Raw genomic sequence first — 12,561 nt, forward strand, 5'->3', positions numbered from 1 at the left:
TAGTGGATTGCCTGAGCCCACGGGTTTGAGACCCGCCTGGGCAGGCGAGACCTCATCTCTACAATAAATCAAAAATCAGCCGGGCATGGTAGCGCGCACCTGTAACTCCAGCTACTCGGAAGGCTGAGGTGGAAGGATCGCCAGAGCCCAGCAGGTCGAGGCTGCGGTGGCCGGGAGCGGCCACTGCACTCCAGTCTCCAGAGTGTGACTTCAACTCAAAAAACAAACAAACAAACAAACAAAAAATGTAAAATAAGTCTGGATGCAGTGGCTCACATCAGTCATTCTAGCACTTTGGGAGGCTAAGGTGGGAGGATTGCTTGAGCCCAGGAGTTTGAGACCAGCCTGGGCAGCATAGTGAGACCTTGACTCTACAAAAAAATTAAAAAATTAGTTGGGCACGGTGGTGCGTGCTTGTTATCCCAGCAACTTGGGAGACTGAGTTCTACTTAGGAGATCAAGACTGTGATGATCCAAGCCACTGCACTCCGGCTTGGGTGACAGAGTGAGACTCCAACTCAAAAAAAAAAGTAAAATATAAATGTAAAAGGGCTTGAGCCTTTTGGGAGAACAGTGATTGAGAGGGTGGAGGGCATTGCCTCTTGGCCTGCAGAACCTGGACTCTTCACTGCCTGGCCCTTTTCAGGAGAAGAGTGCCACTCCTGTCCCAGGCTGGGCGTTTCTGAGGATGTAGGGACTGTCTTTCACCCTTGATTCTTCCAGGACACGGCCATCGGTCATGGCTTTTGAGCTTTACTGGACTCACGGTTTTTATTCCATACTCTAGAGTCAGACGCCATGTGAACCTCAGCCACGACCCATCCTAACTCTGAGACTTTGGGGGAGGGTGAAGGGTCCCGAGTTCCCGCGTCTGAAAACTGGAGATGATCTATGAGCTATTGTGAGAATGAAGTAAGCCATCAATATCTGTATAGCACTTAGCACAGAATTAGTGTTTAGTGTTGGTGTTTATTGTTTATCCAGATAAAAATCCAGCAAAAGTTACATAGTCTGCTCATAATCCTTATAAACTTTATAGTTTATAAATATATATATAGTTATATTTATAAATATATTTATAGTTTATATAGCAATTGTAAATTAAAAAGTAAATTATGCCTGTAATTTCATTACTTTGGGAGGCCAAGGCTGGAGGATTGCTTGAGCCCAGGAGTTTGAGACCAGCCTGGACAACATAGTCAGACTTTGTGGCTACAAAAAAAAAAAAAAAAGTAGTTGGTACTCCCAGCTACTCAGGAGACTGAGACAGAAGGATAGCCTGAGTCCAGGAGTTGGAGGCTGTGATGAGCCATGATCATGCCACTGGGCAACAGAGTGAGACCCTGATTTAAAAAAAAGTAAATAAGTCATTTTGGGTTAGCTTCTTTTTTTTTTCTTTCTGGTGGTGTTCAAAATTCAGAGTTAACCTTTTCTCCCATGGGTCTGACTCTAAATTTTCTTACATATGTCAGTGGGGTTTTTTTGTGCATGTTTTGGGGGCTGAATGAACTCTCTTAGATGCTGCTTTAGTGAGCTTCTAAGTCACTGCTAGGACAGATGGTCTTTCTTGAAGGGCATGGCTATCTCAGTGTCCTGTGCTGTGGGGATTGAATTTCTGGAGCAGTCACTGTGGCAAATGAACCTTCTCCCAGAGAGACGTGAGATTGCGATGCTGAGGGGGCGGCTGGTGAGCACAGGAACCTCTGGGTGTGCGATGTTGACTTGCCGGCTGACTCTCTGTGAAGACATGCTGAATTGAAACGCGTTAAGGCAATGACGGCTCTTGAACCCATTGCTTTGCAGGCACAGTGAAGGTGAAGAGTTCCAGCATCCAAGTGGGAGATCTCATCATTGTTGAGAAGGTGAGTAGTCTGGAAGCTTCTTCCGGGCTGGGCTGCTGGGTATGTGTGCAGACACCACCTTCCATCCCCGCATGTAACCCATGTGTCTGGTGGACCAGGTGAAGGATACATTTGGCATTCTCGGTAAGGAGTTTGCCTGGGAGGGAACATCTCTTTCCTGCGGGACACACACACACACAGTTTTTCAAGGTTTATGTGTGTTTCATAGCCAGGAAGCTTCCAGACACAAGTACACATTTTGATTTCCTGTTTGATGTGTTTTTGTTTTGGGATTAAAAGATAAAACCTTTCCTAGAAGTCTGCTTGCTTTTTTTTTTTTTTTTTTTTGAGTTGGAGTCTCACTCTGTTGCCCAGGCTGGAGTGCAGTGGCACACTCATGGCTACCGCAGCCTCGACCTGCTGGGCTCAGGTGATCCTTTCCCCTCAGCCTTCCAAGTAGCTGGAACTACAGGCACACGCTACCATGCCCAGAAAATTTTTAAGAATTTATTGTAGAGACAGGGTCTTGCCAAGTTGTCCAGGCTGATCTCAAACCCCTGGCCACAGGTAATCCTCTCACCTTGGCCTCCGAAAGTGCTGGGATTACAGGCTTGAGCCACTCCTGGCTGTCTGCTTGCTTTATAGACTCTTGCAAATATTTATTTGAATTACCTTTTGAGCAATTTTATTTTACATTTTCTGGGTTTCTACTCTCTTATGGGAAGTTGGGGTTATGTGTAACAGAAGAACAAAAAGGCCAAAAATGCATTTTTTGGGGGGTTTTTTTGAGTTGGAGTCTCACTCTGTCGCCCAGACTGGAGTGCAGTGGCCGCTCCTGGCCACCGCAACCTCGACCTGCTGGGCTCCAGCGATCCTTCCGCCTCAGCCTTCCAAGTAGCCGGAATTACAGGCATGCGCTACCACGCCCGGCTGATTTTTTGATTTATTGTAGAGATGAGGTCTCGCTGCCGAGGCGGGTCTGGAACCCGCGGGCTCAGGCAATCCACTCACCTCAGCCTGCCAAAGGTGCAGGATTACAGGCTGAGCCACCGAGCCCGGCTCAAAAATGCGTTTTTAAGAAGAGCAGTGCTTATGTGTCTGTTATTTCCACAAGGACTCATTTCTCTTTTTATTGTGGATATTTGGAAGGTATTGGGTTTTGGGGGTGACCCTTGGAGAGCTTTGGGATAATATTTGATTAGGGAAGGATTGCATCTTGGCTTTTTTCTGTAGAAATGGCCCTGGGTTCTTTTAAAAGGATTAAACCCCAGAACTCAGGGTTGACATGAGGTAAAGTGAGCCTTTTTGTGAGGTGCAGAAGACCCTCCCAGGAACCCTTTCTGTTACCACGAACTTCTCTGTTCATAATTAAATGAGGGCTGCTGTGGGCTTCCCTCTTTTTTTTTTGTAGATGGCTTTTTAAATTTCTTACTACTTTCCGACCTTATTGAAATTCCACAAAAAGCTAAGCAACAAGCTGGGAAGTTGGTAGAAGCATAAATTGTGAGCAGAGGGTCTGTCCTGTGTGTCACCAGACAGCCTGGAAGACAGCCCACCAGGGGGGCAGGCCCTTGGAATTGGGGTGGTAACTTCTGGATTCACCTGGAAACCAGGGACTCTCTTTCCAAGATAAGATTTCATAGGAGATTGGTAAACTGCCAGTCGTGTGCCAGATTTTTCAGCTTCAAAACAAAATAAATCCCCAGATCTGTCTTTGACAAAGGCAGAAACTGAAAGGAGGCTGTGGGTCTTGGTGGCTTCCCCTCCCCTTGTGGGGAAGGGGGCAGGGGGTGGGGATGAAAACCCCCCACGGTAACAGGCTTTCTTTTCATAACACAGAACCAGCGGGTCCCTGCTGACATGATCTTCCTGAGGACATCAGAAAAGAACGGTAAACATCTGAGATCAATTTGGAAAATAACCATTAGACTTTCAGGGGTAATTTGGCAAAATAATCATTTGAAAATGTAACAGAAGTAGATTTGCTTTTTGGAGCCATGGAGGCGAATCAAAAGCATCTTTCTGAACAGACTCGTCTTTTTAAAAAGTGGTTTTGGTGCTTTAAAGCCAATAGCTCTTGATCATTGAAAAAATCCGACTCATCAGACTCCGACCAGCCCCCGGCTGGTGAAGTCACGCATCCGGGGGACCTTGGCTTCCCTCCTGGGGCTGTGTCAGGTTCAGCTTGAGAGTTTCAGGAACTAGGAGATGTCTCCTTCAGAAGCAAATGGAAATCTGTCTTCTGAGGCAATGTTAGGTAGGAGGTGTGGGGTGAAAGGAGGCTGTGAGATGGAGGTGGGCGCCTCTTCTGCCCTGCGCTCACATGGAGCACGGCCTTGCCGGCCGCATCCAGTGAATTCTTTATTGCTCTGGCCTGTGTTTGTTGGGGCCTCATGGGAGGCCTTCTTGGTGCAGTTTTTCCCTGGGGAGGCTGCCACCTCTTCGCTCAATCAAAATCACCTTCGTTTTTATTTTGTTTATTGAGGCTCTTCTGAGGAAACAGGGCTGTTTTTTCTTGCCTGCTTTGTGCAGTCGGAGATTGTCCAACACCTGAAAAATGGGCATTCATGTTTCTTTGTGGATGCTGTGACCTATTCATTATGAATGGGATGAAAGACCCAATTTTATACTAATAACATTTTAAGTAATCCAGAAAGTGGGCAGAAGGCGCTAGATTAAAATAGTCTTCTTTTCTATTCAGTGAAAACCAGAGCATTTTGGGTTAAGACCCCCGATGTGTTCTCCTGTTTTGTGTGTGTGTGTGTGTTTGTGTGTGTGTGTGTTTGTCAATCCATCAAAACCCTTTCTTAGAAAAAAATTATGAGTCTTTAACCTTAATAGTTCTCAGAAGTTTTAACTGCAGTGCCAGTGGGAATACATTTTCTATCTGATGAAATAGATAGCTGATGAATTGCATGGACTTGTATGTCAGATTGAAAGATACACCTATAAAATGTGCAGGCTGGTCAGGTGTGGTGGCTTACGCCTGTAATCCCAGCTCTTTGGGAGGCCAAGGTGGGAGGATTGCTTGAACCCAGGAGTTCGAGACCATTCTGGACAACATAGCGAGACCTTGTCTCTACAAAAAAATAAAAAATTAGCCAGGCATGTTGGCATGCGCCTGTAGCCCGGCTACTTGGGAGGCTGAGGCAGAAGGATCACCTGAGCCCAGGAGGTCGAGGCTGCAGTGAGCCATGATTGTGTCACTGTACTGCAGCCTGGGTGACAGAGTAAGACTCTGACTAAAAAAATAATAATAATAAAATCAAATGTACAGGTCACTGATGACCCCAGACATGACTAGTACTTTTTTGGGCCTGCACTGTTTTGAGCAGCTGCATGGATCCACACTTACATCTTCACGATGACATCCCTACATGGCTGGTGCTGTTATGGTCTCTATTTTTACACTCAAGGAAACTGAGGCCAGAGAGGTTGATTAACTAGGACACAGAGCTAGTAAGTGGCAGAGCCTGGACCTGAACCCAGGTGGTTCTGAGAAGATGCAGTGAACCCTGGCCAGGCAACTCTGAATGCTGGTCACCCTGTGCCAGCCACTGTTCTGACACCCACTGAATCTTGACGGCAAGCTTACGAGGTTTCTGTTTCTACTCATTTTACAAACAAGGGCACTCTGTGGCTTAGTCCAGGATCAGGGATTCGAACTCAGATCCCTCTTGCCCCAGAGTTAATGGAGGAAGAGGGAGGCAGGGTGTTTACTTTCCTGTGTGGTCACTGGCCACGGGTTCACTGTTCTTACAAAGACCAGAACAGACTCTGCCCTGAGCAGCCGAAGGAAGGGTCCTTGAAGTGCAGGTGATGAGCCATGACCACCTTCCTTCCACAGGGTCTTGCTTCTTACGGACGGATCAGCTGGACGGGGAGACAGACTGGAAGCTGCGCCTCCCCGTAGCCTGCACACAGAGGCTCCCCACGGCTGCGGTGAGTAGCATTCTCTGCGGGGCACGCAGTTCCCCCCTGCCCCCCCCAGTAGGGCTCTCCTCAGACGCCCTTGGGGCCAGGCGTGGGATGTCCATGGGGAAGTGGGACTGGTGGGGGAGTGTGGGGCCCTCAGCTTCTACAAATGCAGCCAGGCCAGATGCAGGCCCCGAGTGCAGGGAGGGAGCGCCTCCGCAGGAGGAAAGCTGGACCAAGGTTCCTTGCCGATTTAAAAGATGGGGATGCATCACTCGTCTGCTCAAAACCTGCAAAGGAAGGCTGGATGCAGTGGCCTGCACCTGCAATTCCAGCACTTTAGGAGGCCAAAGTGGGAGGATTGCTTGAGGCCCAGAGTTCGAGATCAACCTGGGCAACATAGCGAGACAACATAGCGAGACCTCGTGCCTACAAAAAAAATTTAAAAATTCACCAGGTGTGGTAGTGTATGCCTGTCATCCCAGCTACTTAGGAGGCTGAGGCGGGTGGATCACATGAGCCCAGGAACTCAAGGCTAAAGTGAGCTATGGTCATGCCTTTGAATAGCTACTGTACTCCGGCCTGGGCAACACAACAAGACCCCACTCTCAAAATAAATGTTAAACATGAGAACACAGCAGCCCCAATGGCTTCTCATCTTACTGAGGTTAGTTCTGTATGGCTTGCTGTCATTGTCAGGGCCCTCTGGTCTGTCTGTCTGAACTGATTGTTTTTGAAAGAGGACCCAGAGATCCACATTGTCATGGGAAGTCACTCAAATCTCAAATGTTGGTAGCTTATTAAAAATCCAGAGCGCACCTTTCTAATTTTGTGTCTGCGAAATATTCCGAGACTCCTGACTGTCATAATGTATCCACTTCTCATCCTTTAGTATTTCTGGGAAATTTTATGTTTATCTAGCACTTTATAATCGGTGTCTTGGTTATAAAGTAAGACTTATCTAGTAAAAGAATCCTTACTCCTTCCTCCCTCCCTCTCTCCCTCCCTCTCACCCTCCCTCCCTCCCTCCCTCCCTCCCTCCCTCCCTTCCTTCCTTCCTTCCTTCCTTCCTTCCTTCCTTCCATTTTCTTTTTTTGATTTGGAGTCTCTATCCCCTAGGCTGGAGTGCAGTGGCATGCTCAGACCACTGCAGCCTCAACCTGCGGGACTCAGGAGATCCTTCTGCATCAGCCTTCCAAGTAACTGGAACCCCAGGCACACGTCACCATACCTGGCTAAGTTTTTGATATATTGTAGAAACCATGTCCTACCAAGTTGCCCAGGCTGATGTCGAACCTGTGGATTCAGGCAGTCCTCTCACTTCTGCCTCCCAAAGTGCTGGGATTACAGGCGTGAGCCACTGTGTCTGGCTCTCTTCATTTTTCTTTTTTCTTTGAGTCGGGGTCTCACTCTGTCGCCCAGGTTGGAGTGCAGTGGCATGATCATGGCTCACTGCAGCCTTGACCACCTGGGCTCAAGCAATCCTTCTACCTCAGTCTCCCAAGTAGCTGGAACTACAGGTGTGTGCCACCACACCCGGCTACTTTAAAAATTTTTTTTGTAGAGATGAAGTCTCGCCGTCTTGCCCAGGCTGGTCTTGAACTCCTGGGCTCAAATCCTTCCACCTCAGCCTCCCAAAGTGCTGGGATTACAGGTGCTTCCACCATGCCCAGCTGCTTCCCGTTTTTCTAGATTCTTCCTTCTCCTCCCTTCACCCTTGGGTGAAGGTGAGGTGAAAAGACACTTGTAAGTGGTTGGGCTGGGGACATGTCAGAACCAGCTGCTGACAGGAGCTGCAGGTCTTAGATAAGACGCCTGCTTCTAGCTGCTGTTGCTTTAGGGCCGAGCTGCCCCCTGCCTGTGGCTCACCCCGGCCAGGTCGTTAAGAGCAGCAGTGCTAGTTTTGAGAGAATTTTGTTAAAATGAAGAGGAAGCAAGAAGAGTCGGAAAGGGGAGCAGAAAGAGAGCCAGGGCTGAGCTGGGTGCAGTGACAGCAGGAACAGCCTCAGGGAGCACTGGTCAAACAGGCATTCTGCTGTAGTTGTTCCTGTCCCACCGCCTGGCAGGCTGCCACCCCCCCACCCCGCGGTGTCTTTGTTAGTCTGGATTGCTGCCCTAAAACATAGTGCTGGTGTGGCTGGTTCACAGATAAGACATGGAGACTGGAGAGGCCAGTCCTTTCTCCAAATTTACATGGCTGGTGTGGAGAGGCCAGGTCTGCTCCCAGCTCTGCCTGTGCAAAGCCTCATCTTTGACCCTCAGGCGATGGGCCAAGGATCAGAATTCAAGAGCCCTCGTAACAAATGACCTTCCTGTAAGGTAGAACAGCAATGGAAAGAAATCAACTTTTAAGATAAATCTTCTGTCCGGGCATGATGGCTCATGCCTGTAATCCTAGCACTTTGGGGGGTCGAGGCGGGAGGATCACTTGAGGCAAGGATTTTGAGACCAGCCTGGGCAACATAGCGAGACTCTCGTCTCTACAAAAAATCAGAGAATTAGCCAGGTGGGGTGGTATGCATCTCTACTCCTGGCTGCTTGGCCGGCAGAGGTGGAAGGGTCGCCTGAGTCCAGGAGGTCGAGGCTACAGAGAGCCATGATTGTGACACTTGCACTCCAGCCTGGGCGACGGAATGAGACCCTGACTCAAAAAAGAGAAATTAATTAATTAATTGATAGATAAATAAGTCCTCTCTCACTGTGTCATGTGGTGTGTGTGTGCTCATGACATAACATATTACGAGCCTGGCCTTTGACTTGTTTGATGACCGGCCCCACCCTGCCTTTTCCTCCTGGGGACTCCTCCCTGCTCCTTCCCTCGGGACTTTCTGCTTCTGGACTGGTTTATGTTTCTGTGCCCCTTCCTCCTGCTGCATTCCTGGCCCCTCCCAGCATTGCCTTTCCTGTAGCCTGGTCCGCCCACCACTTCCTTTATTCTTTGTTCTGGCCGTGGCTGCTCCCGAGGCCGTACCTGTCTTGTGCCCCTGCACACATTCTGCTTGGAAGTGTCATTTTACCTGTCTAAGGTTGACTTCTTGTTTGCTTTAAAAAAAAAAAAAAAAAATTGTGGTGACATACACAGACCATGAAATGTATCATCTTTCTTTTTTTTTTTTTTTGAGTCAGAGTCTCACTCAGTCGCCCAGACTGGAGTGCAGTGGCCGCTCCCGGCCACTGCAGCCTCGGCCTGCTGGGCTCCGGCGATCCTTCCGCCTCAGCCTTCCAAGTAGCCAGAATTACAGGCATGCGCTACCACACCTGGCTGATTTTTGATTTATTGTAGAGATGAGGTCTTGCTGCCCAGGCGGGTCTCGAACCCGTGGGCTCGGCAATCCACTCACCTCAGCCTCCAAAGGTGCGGGATTACAGGCTGAGCCACCGAGCCCGGCGTATCATCTTTTTTTAAGCATACGGTTCGGTGGTCTAAAGTGCCTTCCCATTGTTGTGCACTGATGGCCGGCGTCCATCTTTGGAATTTTTCCATCTTGCAGAAGAACTAGAACCCTGGACCCATTCAACAGGAATTCTTGTTGCCCCCTCCGCCCAGCCTCTGGGAGCCGCCTTTCTATTTTCTGTCTTTATGAATTAAACTCCTCTCTCTGTAGGAGTGGAATTATGCAGTCTTTGGCCGGCTGGTTCATTTCACTCAACGCAGTGTCCTCCAGGGTGTATCCGTACTGTAACAGGTGTATTTCATTGCTTCCTTTGACGGACTCGCATTCTGTGTGTATGAACCACGGTGTGCTTATCCAGTCACCAGGGTGGTCGCTTGTGTTGCTTCTGCTTATTGACTGTTGTGAGTAGTACTGCAATGTACACGGGGATACAGATATTTCCATCTCTGTTTTCAGTTTTTTTTTTTTAATGTTTGTTTATTTTAGAGACAGGTTGTGTTGCCCAGGTTGGTCTCAAATTCCTGGGCTCAAATGATCCTCCCGCCTCGGCCTCCCAAGGTTACAGGCATGAGCCACCACACCCAGTCTGTTTTCAGTTCTTTTGGGTATATCCCCAGAAGAGGGATTGCTGGATTATATGGCCATTCTATGTGTAGTGTTTTGAGGAACCGCCATACTGTTTTCCACAGTGGCTGCACCATTTTACATTCCCAGCAGCAGGACCCAAGGGCTCCAAGTTCTCCACAGGTTCACCACACCTTTTTCTTTCTTTTTTTTTTTTTAGTAGCCACCCTAATAGGTGTGAGGTTTTCTTAATCACTTTTCAGCTCTTCCTGGGGGTTTGCAGAGTGGGTGCCCAATTCCCATTTGTTGAAGGAGCTTTTTCATTGGTGCGAACATGTCTTGCAAGCCAGAGTTTAGCAGAGGGGAGTTGCCCATTTGAAGAGTGTCACATCACCCATCCCATTGAGTCTGGAAAATGCCGGGTAGGCGCAGAGAGGCAGGTGCCTTCATGGTGGCATCTTCCAGGTGTCTTGGGATACTGTGTGTAGGACTCTTGAACTTACTTGATGGCCCATGTCCTTCCTCTTTTCCCTGGCCCGGTAATTCTGAGAGCTTGTTTGCACTGTTTGGGAAATAACAGCGTGTCTCTTGAAACCTCGAGCTGAGAACGGACCTTGTTTTAACTCCACGTGTCTCTCTGGGCACAGGATCTTCTTCAGATTCGATCGTATGTGTACGCGGAGGAGCCGAATATTGACATCCATAACTTCGTGGGAACTTTTACCAGGGTAGGTGGCTCACTGTGGCCCGGAGCCCCGTTTCCGAGTGCGTGCTGGTGATAGAGGCATACGAAGGGGACAATTCTTTGCCAGGACGTAGTTTCATGCTGGGGGTGGGGCGAAGTTTCTTCAAGAAGGCCCTATCTTGAAAGCTGACACATTGTTCCTCAGTAAGGTGGACACACCCGGGATTTTCTGTCAGCCTTGGAACAGCTTGAGTCCTCTGGCAACTGAGCGCCAAGAATAGCTATAATTAACGTCAACTCTGATGACTGAAAGCAGTTCGTTTTTCTGTCTCCTTCAGAGGGGTCCATGTGCTCTTTGATTCCTATAAGTCCTGTCTGCCAATTTTGTAATTTTAAAGCCATTTTCAGACTTTTCAGGAGAGAAATTAAATTTGGATTAGTCAGGCAGGGTGGCACGTACCTACAGTCCTAGTACTTGGGAGGCTGAGACCGGAGGATCCCTTAAGCCTAGGAGTTTGAGACTGTGGTGAGCTATGATCATGCCACCGCATTCCAGCCTCCAGCATGGGTGACAGAAGACAGAGCAAGACTCTGTCTCTAAAAAAAAGAATTGGAATTAGATTATTTTGGGAATATGGGACTGTGGACCAGCAGATGTGTAGAACCCAAATTAACGTGTCAGTGTTCTCTTTCTATAAGCCATGAACTTGGCCAGGGATGCCTGAGTGCATGCTGGTTCTTACCTTGGAAAACCTTTTTTAGCATTTGAGGCCCGCACTTTTTAAACCACAACCAGTGTTTATGGGTGTTTCTGTGGGGGATGAACACTCCAAGGGCGAGAGTGTGGAAGGGTGTCGCCTTCCTCTTGAGGCTGAGCTGCAGGCCTCCGCCCCAGGCCTCCAGTTTCTTCAGGTAGAGACCTTCTCTTTCTGCCTTGAGCAGAAGCAGCGTGTGGATCCCGGGGAAGCCTCAGGAGACGAATGCTTGTGTGTTGGGTGTTTTCCAGGAAGACAGTGACCCTCCGATCAGCGAGAGCCTGAGCATAGAGAACACGCTGTGGGCCGGCACGGTGGTCGCATCAGGTGAGGCGCCATCTTGGGGAATGTGGGAGCAATTTGGAAAGGAAAGAAAACCCTTTTGTAATTAGAATAATCGTCTGCCAGTTGGGAAAATGAGTCCTCGGTCAAATGGCATTTTCCACTTGTGCCGGCACCTTCAGGGAACGACCCTGACATCTAATTGCGGCCGGGACACTCAGAGACGTCTGGGAGAATTGGCCAGGCCTGGGGACCTTTCTGCAGTGGCCACTCTGGGAACAGCTGTAATTGCCATTTGAGATTGACATCCTAATCTGTCCCAGAGACCGAGCTGGCCTGAACTCCAGGCCAGGAGTTGTGTCCGTGGGGGTCGCCATGCAGGCACAGGACAGGGTCTGTGACATGGGAAGGGGTGTGGGCCGAGCTGGAATCTCGGGGTGTGAACACCAAGACATGTAGACCTCAGTGCTTTTCAGCTTTGGATGCCGGGATGAGAGGGGAGAGGGCCTTTGGGACTGAGTGTGACCTATGAGAGCAGTGTTAGTGACATGGGCGGCATGCAGCCTGTGGGACAGGCTCAGGCGTGTGTCACACCCTGCACTTAACCCCTCTCGTGGTACTGTGATGATAGATGCTGTGCTCTTCTGCCCATTCTGTAGATGAGGAAACTGAGGCTCGGTGAGGCTAAGTGACTTACCCTGAGGTCACACAGCAGGTTAAAGGCAGAGTCCTTTAATCCAGAGTAAGAATTTACTGTGCAGCTATTAATATAATGCAATGTAATGTAATATAATATATCTAATAGTATAATTGGTATTGTCTTATAATTCCACTTTTGGCAACTTTCTTTTTGTTTGTTGTTTATTTGTTTTTCTGAGTCAGGGTCTTGCTCTGTTGCCGAGGCTGGAGTGCAGTGGCATGATCACAGCTCACCACAGCCTCGGTCTTCTGGGCTTAGGGGATCTTCCTACCTCAGCCTCTCAAGTAGCTGGGACTACAGGCATATGTCACCACACCCAGTTAATTTTTTAAAATTTTTTTGTAGAGCCGGGCTCGGTGGCTCAGCCTGTAATCCCGCGCCTTTGGGAGGCTGAGGTGAGAGGATTGCCTGAACCTGCGGGCTC

The 12,561-nt window shown here is 48.9% G+C and overlaps 1 protein-coding gene across 1 annotated transcript in view; it reads left to right on the top strand.

The window, feature by feature from the left end:
• The window catches only part of ATP9A (ATPase phospholipid transporting 9A (putative)), a 120,763-nt gene that overhangs the window by 22,693 nt on the left and 85,509 nt on the right, over window positions 1–12,561 (top strand). The window contains exons 4-8 of the mRNA XM_008073454.1: window positions 1,804–1,862; window positions 3,681–3,732; window positions 5,689–5,783; window positions 10,363–10,443; window positions 11,407–11,482. Of these exons, the coding sequence (XP_008071645.1) occupies window positions 1,804–1,862; window positions 3,681–3,732; window positions 5,689–5,783; window positions 10,363–10,443; window positions 11,407–11,482 (363 nt within the window). The remainder of the gene's footprint in view (window positions 1–1,803; window positions 1,863–3,680; window positions 3,733–5,688; window positions 5,784–10,362; window positions 10,444–11,406; window positions 11,483–12,561) is intronic.

Source organism: Carlito syrichta, unplaced genomic scaffold (assembly GCF_000164805.1).
Source record: "Carlito syrichta isolate Samal-C Ts95f unplaced genomic scaffold, Tarsius_syrichta-2.0.1 Scaffold315848, whole genome shotgun sequence".
Classification (NCBI taxonomy): domain Eukaryota; kingdom Metazoa; phylum Chordata; class Mammalia; order Primates; family Tarsiidae; genus Carlito; species Carlito syrichta.